At 32.8% G+C, this 13,588-nt stretch overlaps 1 protein-coding gene across 1 annotated transcript in view; it reads left to right on the forward strand.

Annotated features, from left to right (window-relative positions):
• LOC109537998 (protein dispatched) overlaps window positions 1-11,328 on the forward strand; it is a 13,405-nt gene extending 2,077 nt beyond the window's left edge. The window contains exons 3-11 of the mRNA XM_019905029.2: window positions 1,873-2,151; window positions 2,244-2,364; window positions 2,414-2,640; window positions 2,702-2,872; window positions 4,391-4,769; window positions 4,830-5,031; window positions 5,095-5,276; window positions 5,618-5,847; window positions 8,357-11,328. Of these exons, the coding sequence (XP_019760588.1) occupies window positions 1,873-2,151; window positions 2,244-2,364; window positions 2,414-2,640; window positions 2,702-2,872; window positions 4,391-4,769; window positions 4,830-5,031; window positions 5,095-5,276; window positions 5,618-5,847; window positions 8,357-9,730 (3,165 nt within the window). The 3' untranslated portion in view covers window positions 9,731-11,328. The remainder of the gene's footprint in view (window positions 1-1,872; window positions 2,152-2,243; window positions 2,365-2,413; window positions 2,641-2,701; window positions 2,873-4,390; window positions 4,770-4,829; window positions 5,032-5,094; window positions 5,277-5,617; window positions 5,848-8,356) is intronic.
• Window positions 11,329-13,588: the final 2,260 nt, after the last annotated feature.

The raw sequence follows: 13,588 nt of genomic DNA on the forward strand, positions 1-13,588 counted from the left end.
ACGACGGCGGACGAATTGACAGATCTCCAACCAATAGAAACACTTTCGTATCATTGTACCATCGTATAAACGGATGCATGGGACACAGGCTTAAGTTGCATGAGTATAAATTTTTTTATGTAATTTATGAATCATATGTTACCTGCGGAAACGCAATGGCGCTTGTTTCTGAACTGTGTTAAAATGGGATTTTTTGGATACAATGAATTAATAATTTTTAAAAATTATAATAATTAATTCAGAAAAAGTTTTCCCAATTCTACAGTACAAAGTTAAATAGTAGATCACTAGTAGACCAAACAAACATTCACTTGGAAAGATTTACTTGAGGGTGTTCAAGGAACATGTTTAAAAATGAAGTTGTGATAACTGCAGGACAGAGTGTTGCTAACTTGGGCTTGTGTCATATGTAGATCAAAACGGTTCCAGGTATATATGGTACACTCTGTATATTCCAGGGTGTACCAAATATGAACGGGATTGATTTTTTAAATTGTTGCTTTGTTTTCGATATTGGGCTTTAGGCTAAGGGAAATAGTGAATATCGTATTGAGTGAAATCAGATGGAATAGGAATAAACATATGTCCCGTGATAAAAGATCTCTAACTTCGACAAAATCTGTTTGATAATATTACATGATGCGGGCAGCCTCTTGGTCCTCTGCCACTATTCTTGGCACTCGTAGAAAAAAAAATTAAAACATCTTATAGACGTTATATTCCTGAACAGACATTCCATCAGAAGATAGTGAGACTTTCAATTATTTCTCAATATTAAAAAGTATAACAGTATTCACACAGACTTAGAGATTCAGTAAGACCTTTGTGATGGGTCGCAATCCTCTCACGTTCTGGCAATTGTTTATTATTAATTCAAAATTAATGAACAATGTATTGCATCCCATTACCGTCAATGTGATTCATGGTCACTGTTAAAAACACATTTTTTGTCTAGTATTTTGCAATTTTATTTTTTTATCAGCAATTTTATCAATTTTTCTAACGAATTATTCGAACACCCTGTATATTCCTTGAGCATAAGTTAAATTGGGTTGAGACCCAATCTTATATTGTCATCCTGAGTTTGCGTTTCTAAAGAAAATAGGATCCTGATCATGCTGATATGTTGCATTCTGTGGAGACATCCACAGTCCAGTTTGTCTATTTTTCTAAAATAAAATAAAAAAAATTTTTTTTTCTAAAATAGTCAAATTGGGCAATTTGCCATGAAATTCAGTTAATTTTAATATGTAAATATCATCATATTTATATTTATCTATCTACGTGATTTTCATGTTCACTGTTCACCTGCTGTTTCCGGAATGTGATAATACAATGTCCACCGTCTCCTGAATGAGATAAACCATTTTTATACGACAATAATTAACTTAATAATAACGATATAAATTAACTAAAAGAAGATTTAGTAAAATTGTAAACTAGGTAATGCTTGCAAATTGGGAACACATTTCTTAAAAGTAACATTTGAAACTCCAATAATTAATTTAGTTTGAAAATGTGAACTTTATTATACAAAAAAGTTAGCGCTCAATGAAAATATAACATGCTCCTCCTCTTAATAAGAGGTTTAAATTACACTGATAAACGTCGATAAGCATGTGAATGGAAGAATCTGGGTTCGGAGTAATTAAAAAAAAATCGATATATGAGTCGTGAAAAGTGAGAAAAAATTATTTAGAAGTTGAATAACTGCATTTACTCTAAGAATGCGGCAAATTTAGTTGCAAAGCACAGGCAGAAGCAAAACCTGACGTACTAAATCGACTTTGTGAAGTGGAGAAATCTTGAGGTGTACAGTAGTGCGAGACTTTTAATATAAACATTATAAACTAACATTTTCTTAATTCCTAGGGGTTTTCAACAAGAAGTACAATAATAGCGGATCGACTAACAGCTTGGGAAAACTTGCAACGCGAGGTTCGTTTTTCAGGGAGTTTAGTAAAGAACCCGAAAGAGTTTTTAATTGGCAAGGAAATGTCTCGAACAACTTTTAAACCGCGAACTAGAAAGCCGAAGGGTAAACAAAAAGGGAAAATGAAGGAGACGCCAGGAACAACTCCGAAAACTGATATACATGAACAGCAAAATGGGTTACAAGATCAGAGTACAGATAAAACTGTTTATGGGAAGGTTAGATCAATATCTATATTAGCTAGAAGTAGTGATATATTGAAATCGCCGTTTTTAAACACAGTAAGTCTATTGAAAAGTATTTTTTACAGATTATCTTAAATGAAATAACCTCTACAGGACAGCCTGAGATTAGAAATAAATGGCGAACTTTAAAAAAATTAGACGCTCCTAAGCCACATCATAAGCCAAAGAGTTTCTGTGGTGGACCAGGTCAGTCCACTAAGCAATTTTTCTTAATCATTAATGATCAATTTTTCAGAAGAAAATTACGTTCATTTAGTAATTAAAGCAAATAATGGGAATGATTTGTTTACATGGGAGAATTTGAAATTATTATGTAGATTGGAAAACTTTATAATGAATTTAAACATTGTTCCCGATATATGTATTTCCGATACTGAAATTGATGGGGAATGTTGCAAGCCATGGTCTTTACCGAACTATATTGCAGCATTATTTGACAAACACTCTTGTTTAAGTATCACGGTAACACGTTTAACGGTTTTAATTGCATTTTAAGTGTTTTTAAATGTTAATCATCTTCCAGGAAGCGGATGTAAATAAAACAAAATCAATCTTGGAAGAATGTGCAATACATTTTCATAATAACAAGTTACGAGATTGTCGGTTTTGTACTATACCTGCACATTGCCAAAAACATGATGCTGTTTTTACTATCTTCAACTATTTGATTACCGTCAGTTCCATTCCTTCAAATGTAGGTATTTGGTAGTTTAGAGCAGTGTTTCCCAAATGCACAGAATTTTCGGAAAGCTTGTTGCAATACGAATTAATTTTAATCTAAAACCGAATTGAATTGCCATATCGGATGCGGAAATCAAGACTTGCAATTTCTCAATTCTTGATGTTGCGGTCGGATTTCTAATCCAGCAGTTCTTATTGGTTGGCATCGGAAAATATTCACCAGAACTTGCTTCCTAGGATTTTAGAAACGAATTTAAAGACGAAAATCAACTTGAAAAAATAACCGTCCTCAAGTTTAGACCAAAATTTTAATTCTTGTATGGTGATTCCTATTTTTTCTTCGTCTTCAAAAGTATGTACGCTTTTGCGTAAAATTAAATCCATAAAAATCGGCAAATCGTTCAGAGAACACAAATTTATTATCATTTAAAATCAAAGCTGTACAAAGCCGAGTAAAAATGTTCTCCGCGTTTGCCATTGAACTTCTGCATGTAAAAGGAGTTGAACTTGCTCACTCTCTGCTTCTTCACATATTGCTTAAAAAATGTGGGAGTTTTATAAGGTTGGCTTTAATAATGTCGGAATTTGTTTGAAAGCTAGGGATCTCCTATATATACAGCAATGGGTTCATATTAAACTACGTGCTTCATTTATTACGCTTGCTGAAACACCGGTTAATTTCGTTCCGGTTCCACATGTTACGTACAGTTAAAATAATCATTCAGAGCGTTAAATACATAGTCAGCCGTAGTACGCAATAATTCACAGTCACATACAAAAAGTCTTTTAGAATCACCTTTTAGTAGCACCAACAGGATTTTAGTTACTTTGTGTCTAACAGTGATTTCCCTAAACTGAAATGCAATGGAGTGAAAGTGGAAAGACGGAATTGCTGTGTTTTTTTATGATAATGGTTTCTCTGCGAAAAGTGGCAGTTTTTAATTAGTTTGAATAAAAAAATTATTGAGGTTTTTTTATCGCTTTTAATTAATTGATTTTTAAAAATCCACTGCATTTTTTGTACATTTGCCGTTGGTGGTAAAATTGGTAAAACCGACGATCTTTTGTCTGCATCCCGTTCCTTAATTCAAATTTATTGCTTTGTTTCCATTCACCCTGAGCCGAAAAATTGCTAACATATGTAGGAAATTCCAAGTTTATTTTTACATTGGCGTTCTGATCAAAATTAATTAATTAAATTAACCTGCTAATAAATGAAAAAAATAATGATGCCGGGAGCTAGCCTTTACGCCCATGCGATCTGTCCCCGTATGCCTCTAAGCGCATGCGGTCAGTTCCTAACCAGTTCTGGATCGCTACCGTGAATCAAGCTATTAATTCTCAAAGCTTGATAAAAACAAAAAAAAAAGCTTCACCTATTTTTATGTCTTTTTGTGTTGTGCGTTTTCGGACTTCCAAAGTATTATATTTGTGAAACTCTGGTCTAAAGAATTATGTTTTCCTTTTAAAATTTATCGTTAATACTAATATAAAATAAAACTCTATTTTTTTTTATCTTATTACATTGAAGGCTTCCGACAATCAATTGCAAAAGCTGGAAGAAACACTTTTATTTCTGCCTATTGCTGCCAGTACTGCTAGTAAACCTTTGTTTAATGAATTTGAAAGGCTCGGAACAGAATTTGAAGGACTTTCCATAGTGGCTATGGAATTTGGAATAAAAAGTGCCATTTTTGATGAATATCTTTTAAAAGATGCTCGACTAATGGGATTAGGAGCATTTTTTGTGTTCGTCTGTTTATGGGTTTATACAGCCTCAATATTTGTAACTGTGATGACAATAATGTCTGTATTTATTGTGTTGACTGCAACCTATTTTTTATATCAAGTGGTTTATGCAGTGAATTTTTTTCCTTTCATGAATATGCTCAGCGTCATTATTTGCATAGGTATGTTTACAACATTTTTTAGTTTTGGAGAAGCAAATGCTTATCTATATTGATTTCAAGGGTTGGGAGCTGACAACGCATTTATATTATGTAAGATATTCAGCTCAAAGAAATTGGAGATGACCGATAATAAGGACTTGTACAAAATTATGTATGGTACTTTTGAGCATTCCTTTAAAACCATGTTTGTTACTTCCTTAACAACTGCGGTTGCATTTTGGTCATCGTATACCAGTTCTGTAACTGTGATCAGCTGCTTTAGGTACATAACAATGTAACGGTATGAACTGCATAAAATTACTGAAGTATTGCATTAATGTTTTAGCATATTCACAGGAACAGCCATAATACTAAATTTTGTCTTAAGTGTTTCATGGATTCCAGCTTGCTTGATAGTAAGGGAGCAGCCTTGCTGTAACAGTAAGAAATTGGCTTGTTTTATTCCTACAATTAGTAAACTCTGTTGCTTTAAAGGCAAATGGACAATGATTTTAGGAAATTTTTTAGGTACGTATTTTGTACAAAATTTATTGTTATGCATTCACAATTATCGCCGTGTAGAAAAAGTGGACTGTATTTTTTTGTTTATTTGCTTTCTTTTTCGAGACTTCAATACTCATCACCGACTTAATCTTTTGAATCACCCGCTATTACCCAACCGACGAACCGATGTCAAATGACCTTTTTAAAGAGGGGTAAAACGATTTAAGTTAAACCAACATAAACTCTTCCCAAGAATTTGCTGTCTTAGCTTGTCGATTCAGAAGTATTGCTGTCCCAATCTACTAATCAAAAATATTATTTGAATTATTTTCGAGTAGCGTAGTTAATACTGACTATTGTTACAGTGAGAATATGGAATAATAAGGGCGAATGGATAATAAACGCAGTTATAAAGTTGCGATATCTCTGGATAACCTGCTTCAGTGCGTTAGCAGTTGCTAGTGTAGTAGTTGTTTTTATTAAACCAGGTTTGGTTTTACCTAATTCACTGGATATTCAGTTGTTTCGAATAGGACATCCTTTCGAGAAATACGATTTTATTTACAAAAGCAAATTTTTGTTTCAAAAGCAGAAGGTAAGTTTGTTAAATGTTTTTTGTTAACAGTTTAAATGATACAAATTTTGAGTTTTTTTGTAACTATTATCTAATTCCAAGTGTTTTGTGGATGGTACTGGTTCTGAGACACCATAGAACATGAAAAGGGTTTAGCTCCAGGATGTTGTTTTTTTAGTTAGGAAATATTTTCTACGTGGAGCCCCCAATCATATATATCAACATTTTGTATCCTCCGTACCAACAGACCTTGTTTAAGGTACGGTTTCGGTGGTGCGATCGGCTACTGCGACTCGACTGTGCGTCTATAGCCGCAACAGATCAATTCGTGAGGTGCATTTGAGAAAAAACTGTTGAAAAGATGGACGACGTCGAACTTTTAACCCTTATTTTATTAGAAGGGGAGAAAAAGAAGAACAATTCATTAAGAAAAATCCTAATACAATGTACCTACCTACCATTTTTTTCCACTGATTTTTCTTCATCCATTTTCTTTTTCCACACAAATTTTATAATGTTTATCTTCGTAATCATAAATCGATGGGTATCTTCGGTCCTCCTGATTTAAACGAGCCATTTTCCCAAAATCGCAATTACGACTGCAATTTGGCTGGTCCATTTACCAGTTGAATCGCATTAGCTGCGACTCGATCCGCCGCGTTTCTAGTCGAAACGGACGACCGAAACCGTAAAGCCTGTGTCCCATGCATCCGTTTATACGATGGTACGATGATACGAAAGTGTTTCTATTGGTTGGAGATTTGTCAGTTCGTCCGACCGCGGACGAATTGACAGATCTCCAACCAATAGAAACACTTTCGTATCATCGTACCATCGTATAAACGGATGCATGGGACACAGGCTTAAGTACATTAAGGAGTAATTTGCATTCAGCCGCGAGTCGCGGGCAGTATTCCCAGTTTCACAAAAAATTATATCAATTGCCTTTCAACATTCCCTTTTTCAACTGGTTAATTATTGAGCTACCTAACTGGGTTATTAAAATGATTCAATATTTCTTCATTTTTGCAATTAGTGGATGTTGGATGTCTAATATCTTTTAAACAACCAGAAATTAAAATCTGATATTTATGTATGTGTTGTAGAGTGATCGGAAAAAAAATTGATAACAAACTTGACGAAAATAATTTGCTGGAAATTATTTTGAAATTTCTCAGATGACCACTAGATGGCGTAATTGCAAACGGTATTTCAAAAAGTCGATTTTATACAGAAATTATCTCTATCAGTGAAACATCTAGTAAGTTTAGTCAAAAGATCATAAAAAACCGTACTACTTTTCTTATGAATTTTTTTCCTGACTTGTCAAATAAAGTGTAAGGGGAGAGTCAAACCGCTTAATTCAAAGAAACCTGTAACTCAAAAACGGCTTGACCGATTTCAAAGTTTTTACTATCAATTGAAAAGCAATAAAAACTCTACAATATGTGATATAAAAGCAATCTTAATCATTTTCGAAAAATCCGCTGTTCGAAAAAATTTCTGTTTTAATTTTTCACAAAAATTTCAAATGCTACCATCAAATTATTTTGCACGCATTCGAAAGCAAAGGAAAAAATGAACCAAACCGCATCTCAAAATAATTTCTGGAACCGATTTAATACTTGAAAATAATAAGGGTTGTCTAACTCAAATAATTAAAGTAAGAATTGTACCTATAAGTGAAACATCTGGTAAGTTTGAAAATAGTGGGAAAAATAAAACAACATTTTTTCTTCCAAAGTCTACGTTAATTATTTGAATTAGGCAACCTTTATTATTTTCAAGTATTATCGATTCCAGAAATTATTTTAGGATGCGGTTTTTGCGGTTTAGTTCATTTTCTCCTGCGCTTTCGAATGCGTGTAAAATAACTTGATGGAAGTATTTGAAATTTTTGTGAAAAATAAAAAAAAAGGCATTTTTTCGAACAGCGGATTTTTCGAAAATGATTAAGATTGCTTTTATATCACATATTGTAGAGTTTTTATTGCTCTTTCAATTGATAGTAAAAACTTTGAAATCGGTCAAGCCGTTTCGGAGTTACAGGTTTCTTTGAATTAAGCGATTAGACTCTCCCCCCACGCTTTATTTGACAAGTCAGGAAAAAGTTCATAAGGAAAGTAGTACGGTTTTTTATGATCTTTTGACTAAACTTACTAGATGTTTCACTTATAGGGACCATTTCTGTATAAAATCGACTTTTTAAAATACCGTTTGCAATTACGCCATCTTGTGGTGATCTGAGAAATTTCAAAATAATTTCCAGCAAGTTCTTTTAAAGTTTGTTATCAATTTTTTTTTCGTTCACTCTACAACACATACTTTCCAAGATACAGCCGCTTACCATCCTTATTGCGACACCCGGTATTATTTGAAAATATGTGCCTCACGTTACTCATTCCACTGAATGGACGCTAGTGTTTGAGAATAATATTTTTATTTATACAGGCCAATATTGCAGCTTTTATTAGGCGGGAAACATGAAAATAATATATTTTGTAATATAATATATATGGTTTTGTTACAGAGCGACAAAAGCCTTAATGACAATAATATGCCATTAAGATTTGTTTGGGGAGTGGTTCCTGTTGACAATGGTGATCATCTAGATCCTGAAAATTTGGGATCCTTAAAGCTGGACGAAAAATTTGATATATCAGATCCGGAATCTCAAATATGGATGATGAACTTCTGCAAAAATGTTAAGTTACAAAGCTTTTATAAGCCTACGTATTTATCACAGACCAGATGCTTTATCGAATCTTTTGTCGAAAGCATGAAACGACCTTGTAATAATTCTTTTATTTACAAAGATCTAAGGCCGTGTTGTGCTGAGGCTACATTTCCATTTAATAGAAGTGTTTTTAGCAAATGTGTCATAGATGATGTGGGTGAAGTATATAGGTCGCCTGCATTAGTAACATATCCACGTACTGCAGGTGCCATTTTCTCAAAAGAGGATTTGCCAAAAATAAAAGCTGTTGTAATCGAGTTTGATAGCAGCGAATCGTTTTCGATGGATTATACAAAAATTAATAAATTTTATAATGATGTTAACGAATGGACGAATTTGCAACTTTTGACTGCTCCGCCCAATATGAAAGACGGATTTTTCATATCTGAACTTGGATATTATGATCTACAACGCGAACTGAATAAAGGAACACAACTTGCAATTGTAGTGTCCACGCTTCTCACATCTGCAATTTTAGTCGCATGTACTTTAAATATTGTACTTACAATTATTGCAACCGTAACTATAACATTTACAATATTGACCACAATTGCTGGTTTGGTGTTATACGGATGGACTTTAAACATCGTGGAATCAATAACCATATCAACTGCTATTGGGTTAGCTGTAGATTTTGCTTTGCATTATTCAATCAGTTACAAGTTGTGTCCAGCACATTTGTCCAATAATCGAGAAGATGCCACTCGGTTCGCTCTTTCGTCCTTGATGAGCCCGTCTTTTATGGCAGCATTAACTACAGCGGGTGCGGGTTTTTTTATGTTGTTTTCCTCGGTTTTGGCATATTTTCAAATAGGATTATTTTTATTGTCTATTATGTGTGTCAGTTGGTTGTATGCCACATTATTCATGGGATCACTTTTAGTGACAATTGGTCCAACACAAAATTGTTGCCAATATTCTTCTAAGAAGGTGCTTCGTTTATTCCATTGCGGAAATAAACCGTTAAGACAAAAAAATGATACCGTGATAACAAGTACTTCTAGCACTACAGAGTTAGATAGAATATCATTTATAAATCATGATACTCCGATGCCAATAAAAAAGAAAGCTTCGTTTAAGGAACCGTTGGTACGATATACATCGAATCAAGGGATTGCAGACCAATCGCCTTCTAGCAATGTAACTATAATTACAGCGGAAGAATGAACGTGGATATTTACGGTCTAATTGTAATTACAAACGTACAAATGTGGTTTTATCAATTATGACAATATCAGTCACTCCGGAATTTGTATTGACTTAAATGTTCAGTTTTTCTGGCCTATATGCTTGTCAATCGTTCCTGAACAAAACAATAAATTATATGTTTCTTTGTCTTAGAATGCTTTGAATGTTTAGTACACTTCCATATCAGCAGATCAACAAAGAACGTCTGGTGCCTACATTTTGTCCAATTTTAATCCGAGAAAATGATCAAATTTGTGAACCGATTTCAATTCATGACGCCTCTCCTTTCCTTTGTTGTAACCTTCAGTAGTCGCGCCTAAATTTTTGTATAGATGCGCTAGTGATCTCACGTCCATTTCTTGGGTTCTCTGGACCGTAAATTTGAATTTTAGAGAAATTTGCGCACAGATCACCATTTTGCGGGACCATTCGTCTGGTAATAAAAAAATGATAAAAAGAATGATGTGCCTGTGACGAAGGAATTGATCACAGGATTTAGCATGGCGTAAAAATTACCATTGTCCATCTTCTCGTATTTCTGGCGCAATGCGTTTAGCTGATGAATAGTTCAACTCTGGATTTTTGAACTTTGTTCAAACAGAATCTATTATAATTTCTGGTTTATTTGACGAACATTTTTTTTTCCAAAAGATACTCATTATCATGGGAAGCGAACAAACTCCGGTAGGGTTAAGAAATTCCTCTCTTATTTTTCCAATCATTTCATTCATTTTCAAACCATTATAGCGGCGTAAAGCAAATCCATATTTGTGAACCAGGTGTCTATAATTACGTTTCTTACTGATTTCTTTATTGGTTAGCACAGTTATTGAACTACGTTGTTTGAGAAATTACTTTGACTGAAAGACCCATCGGATTTCTTCTACACTGTGGCATCTGCCATGAAACCTATTTTAATGGTATGTTTATTTGGTTTCACTGTATATACTGTCGGAAGCTGCTGATAAGTTCCTAACTTTTCGTCTATGGAGACGCATTCAAATGGGAGCTTTCGTATTGATTTGCAATCTATTTTTGACACCTAATCTGTTCTATGTTGATTTGCCTAGAGTTTCCTCGCGTTAGATAATTACAAATTTTCTTCATTTGTGTATCATACAATTAACAATTAACATGTGTTTACAAAAAATGTATTAAACTACTAAATGATTGAATTCAAAACATTTCAATTTAACTCATTAGTAGTGTACCTACAGCGTATAGAAAGTTTGGAATAAACAAATATTTTTACTTTTTTACTGAAACTTACTAAATAAACAAAAGCAAGAAAAATAATTATATGTAAGTATAGGTAGCAAGTAATAGATAAATGAGGGTATTTATTATGTGCAGATGACACTTATTGAAAATAGCATAAAAGTTGACAATAGACCTTCGATATTAATAGACCGACCTGCAGTTAAAACTATTAAGCCCTTGAACTGCAGGCATTTGATTTTGTTTAAAGGATTTTTAAAATTCCTGATTCTATTTGAACAACTAAGTGTGTATGCTTGCTTAATATGGTTAGTTTAGTTTTAATCTTCTGGAGCCTTTTTCTGTAGGAAATAAAGATTATTTATATATATATATATCTTCTGGAGATACAATTTCCACAAGGTATTTTCTAACTTAAATGGTACCTTATTTTTTATATTTTTATTTAAAATCGAATATAGAATTCGCCATATCCGCGATTATTAAACATTTGACTTCTTCGTTCGATTCCTGTTTATTACTATACATTCTAACTCTGATGGTTGTTAAAATACATATGTAGATTTTAGTTTTAGTTTCTTTTGTAGTTTAATAGCAAGAATTATAACTATAGTTAAACTCTAGGTATAGTGTTATATAGTTATTTTATGAAGTATTTTCAAATAGTAAATTCTGTGATATTTTTTAATGTAATTTAAATACCTTTATTTTTAAGAACAAACTATAACACATAATGGCCTAATCGTAGAATGTAAAATGTATAAATATATTTCACCTACAAATCAGGGACGTGGTCCCTTATGACTAATGAGGTCGTCGAAAATCTTAATTTTTTAGTTAATTTTGAATCATGTAATAATGATATTGGAATTAATTTGTAAGTCATTATTATGAGCAATATTTTCCAAGGTTAATTTAAAAAGATATTTATTGGGATGATAAATGTGTCGTAGATAGTTTGGTCCTGTATGATAGGTAATCATTTGTTAGTATTAAAATTGTAAGAAACTTAATGAATACATACATTTTTTTACAATACAGATCATCAGAAATCCCATTTCTGAAATATTAATTTTACTGCGTTACAGTAACAATGTCCTACAAGTTGAATATTTAGTAGAGAATCCGGTAGAGGAACTGGTGAATAATTTGTTGTTAATGTTATGTGGCTGCTATAATTTAAACTCTTTGTCTACTATAGTATCTGCAATTTACTTAAAAAATCGAAAATGATGGTGTCAATGATATTTGTCACAACATTTGATCAGTGTGTATTGTCTGCAACCAGAACTAGTTGGGATAATAATATACTTACTCTTGGAAATTGTTCTTATTCTTCACTTTTACTGAATCAGCACTTCGTTATTGAAATGCGTCTTATTCCCGTATGAATGACACATGACGAATATGCAATCCGCATTTTTCGATCGGATGTATCATTATTCATATTCTTCTACCCTATTTAGTGTTATTGAATTCAACAACTTTCCGTAATAAACTTTTTTTTCAATTCCTTTCCTTAACATAATAAAATAGTATATTATATACCAAGGTCGAGAAGTGAGCTATTATATACCGAGCTGTTTCATATTAAGAGGCGCGTAGTGTTACAGTTATTTTAGAAGTGAAAATGGATGAAATATCACTTGAACTTAGAGATGTGGGCAAACTAAATATAATGAAACACTTAAACATCTTTCATTATTTACCTAGCTAATTTTTAATTATTATATATTATTATTGGCCTAGAGAGAGAAACATGACTTCTCATTAGGGAAATGGAATTAATAATGGTAATTTCTCAGGTAGTAAAAACAATTTTATAATGCATTTAATAAAAAATAGCGAAGTCAAATCAAAGTGCGGGAAACTTTTTTAGATTATCCCACCTTTTGAATAAATAAAATATTCAAAGAGAAATTCATATCTCTCAGAATGGTAAGTAACAAAATCATTATTGCACCAATTAGAAAAATAAGCGAAATTATTGGTTTTTTATCGTTGTGTCGTACTCCATCTCCAACTTTTCTGAGTAATGTTTAATGTTTGGTGCTGCGTTCTAAATGTTGCGAAACTGCCTCTAATTTTTGTTAGTGTTGCACAAACTATAGTACACACTGCATTTGCATTTCATGAAAATAAATCCCATGCTTGCTAACCATTTTATAGTATTTGCGCTTTTTATTTGTCTTGAAGGAATTTATGAGCACGTTCGATTGTTGGTTTATATATATTTTTCGTTATTATGTCACAAAAAAATGATTAACATTTTACCTCATTTGGTACAAGAAAGAAAGTTTATTTGTACAATTCCAAATTCTGCATAAGTCTTGAATTTGAATGAAGATTTTCACAGCCTGTGGCTTTCTCCTTTTTCCATAATTAAAGGCTCTATCATATTCGGAAGGATATTGGCAGAAACTATACCATTCAACACTGCGATTTAAATAAAAAAGATCATTACCAAACCAAATGTTTCTCAAAAGTGCAGACTCAATAACAATTTGTCAAAGATTCGAGTCACAGAATTCGTTTTGGCATCGTTGGATAGAGAATTGAAAAGTCGATTCAGTCATAACAACGTGAGTGAGGAAATTCGAGTAGTTTTGACCCAGAAAG

Source organism: Dendroctonus ponderosae, unplaced genomic scaffold, assembly GCF_020466585.1.
Source record: "Dendroctonus ponderosae isolate FM_Combo_2020 unplaced genomic scaffold, Dpon_F_20191213v2 Dpon_F_20191213_1, whole genome shotgun sequence".
NCBI lineage: Eukaryota > Metazoa > Arthropoda > Insecta > Coleoptera > Curculionidae > Dendroctonus > Dendroctonus ponderosae.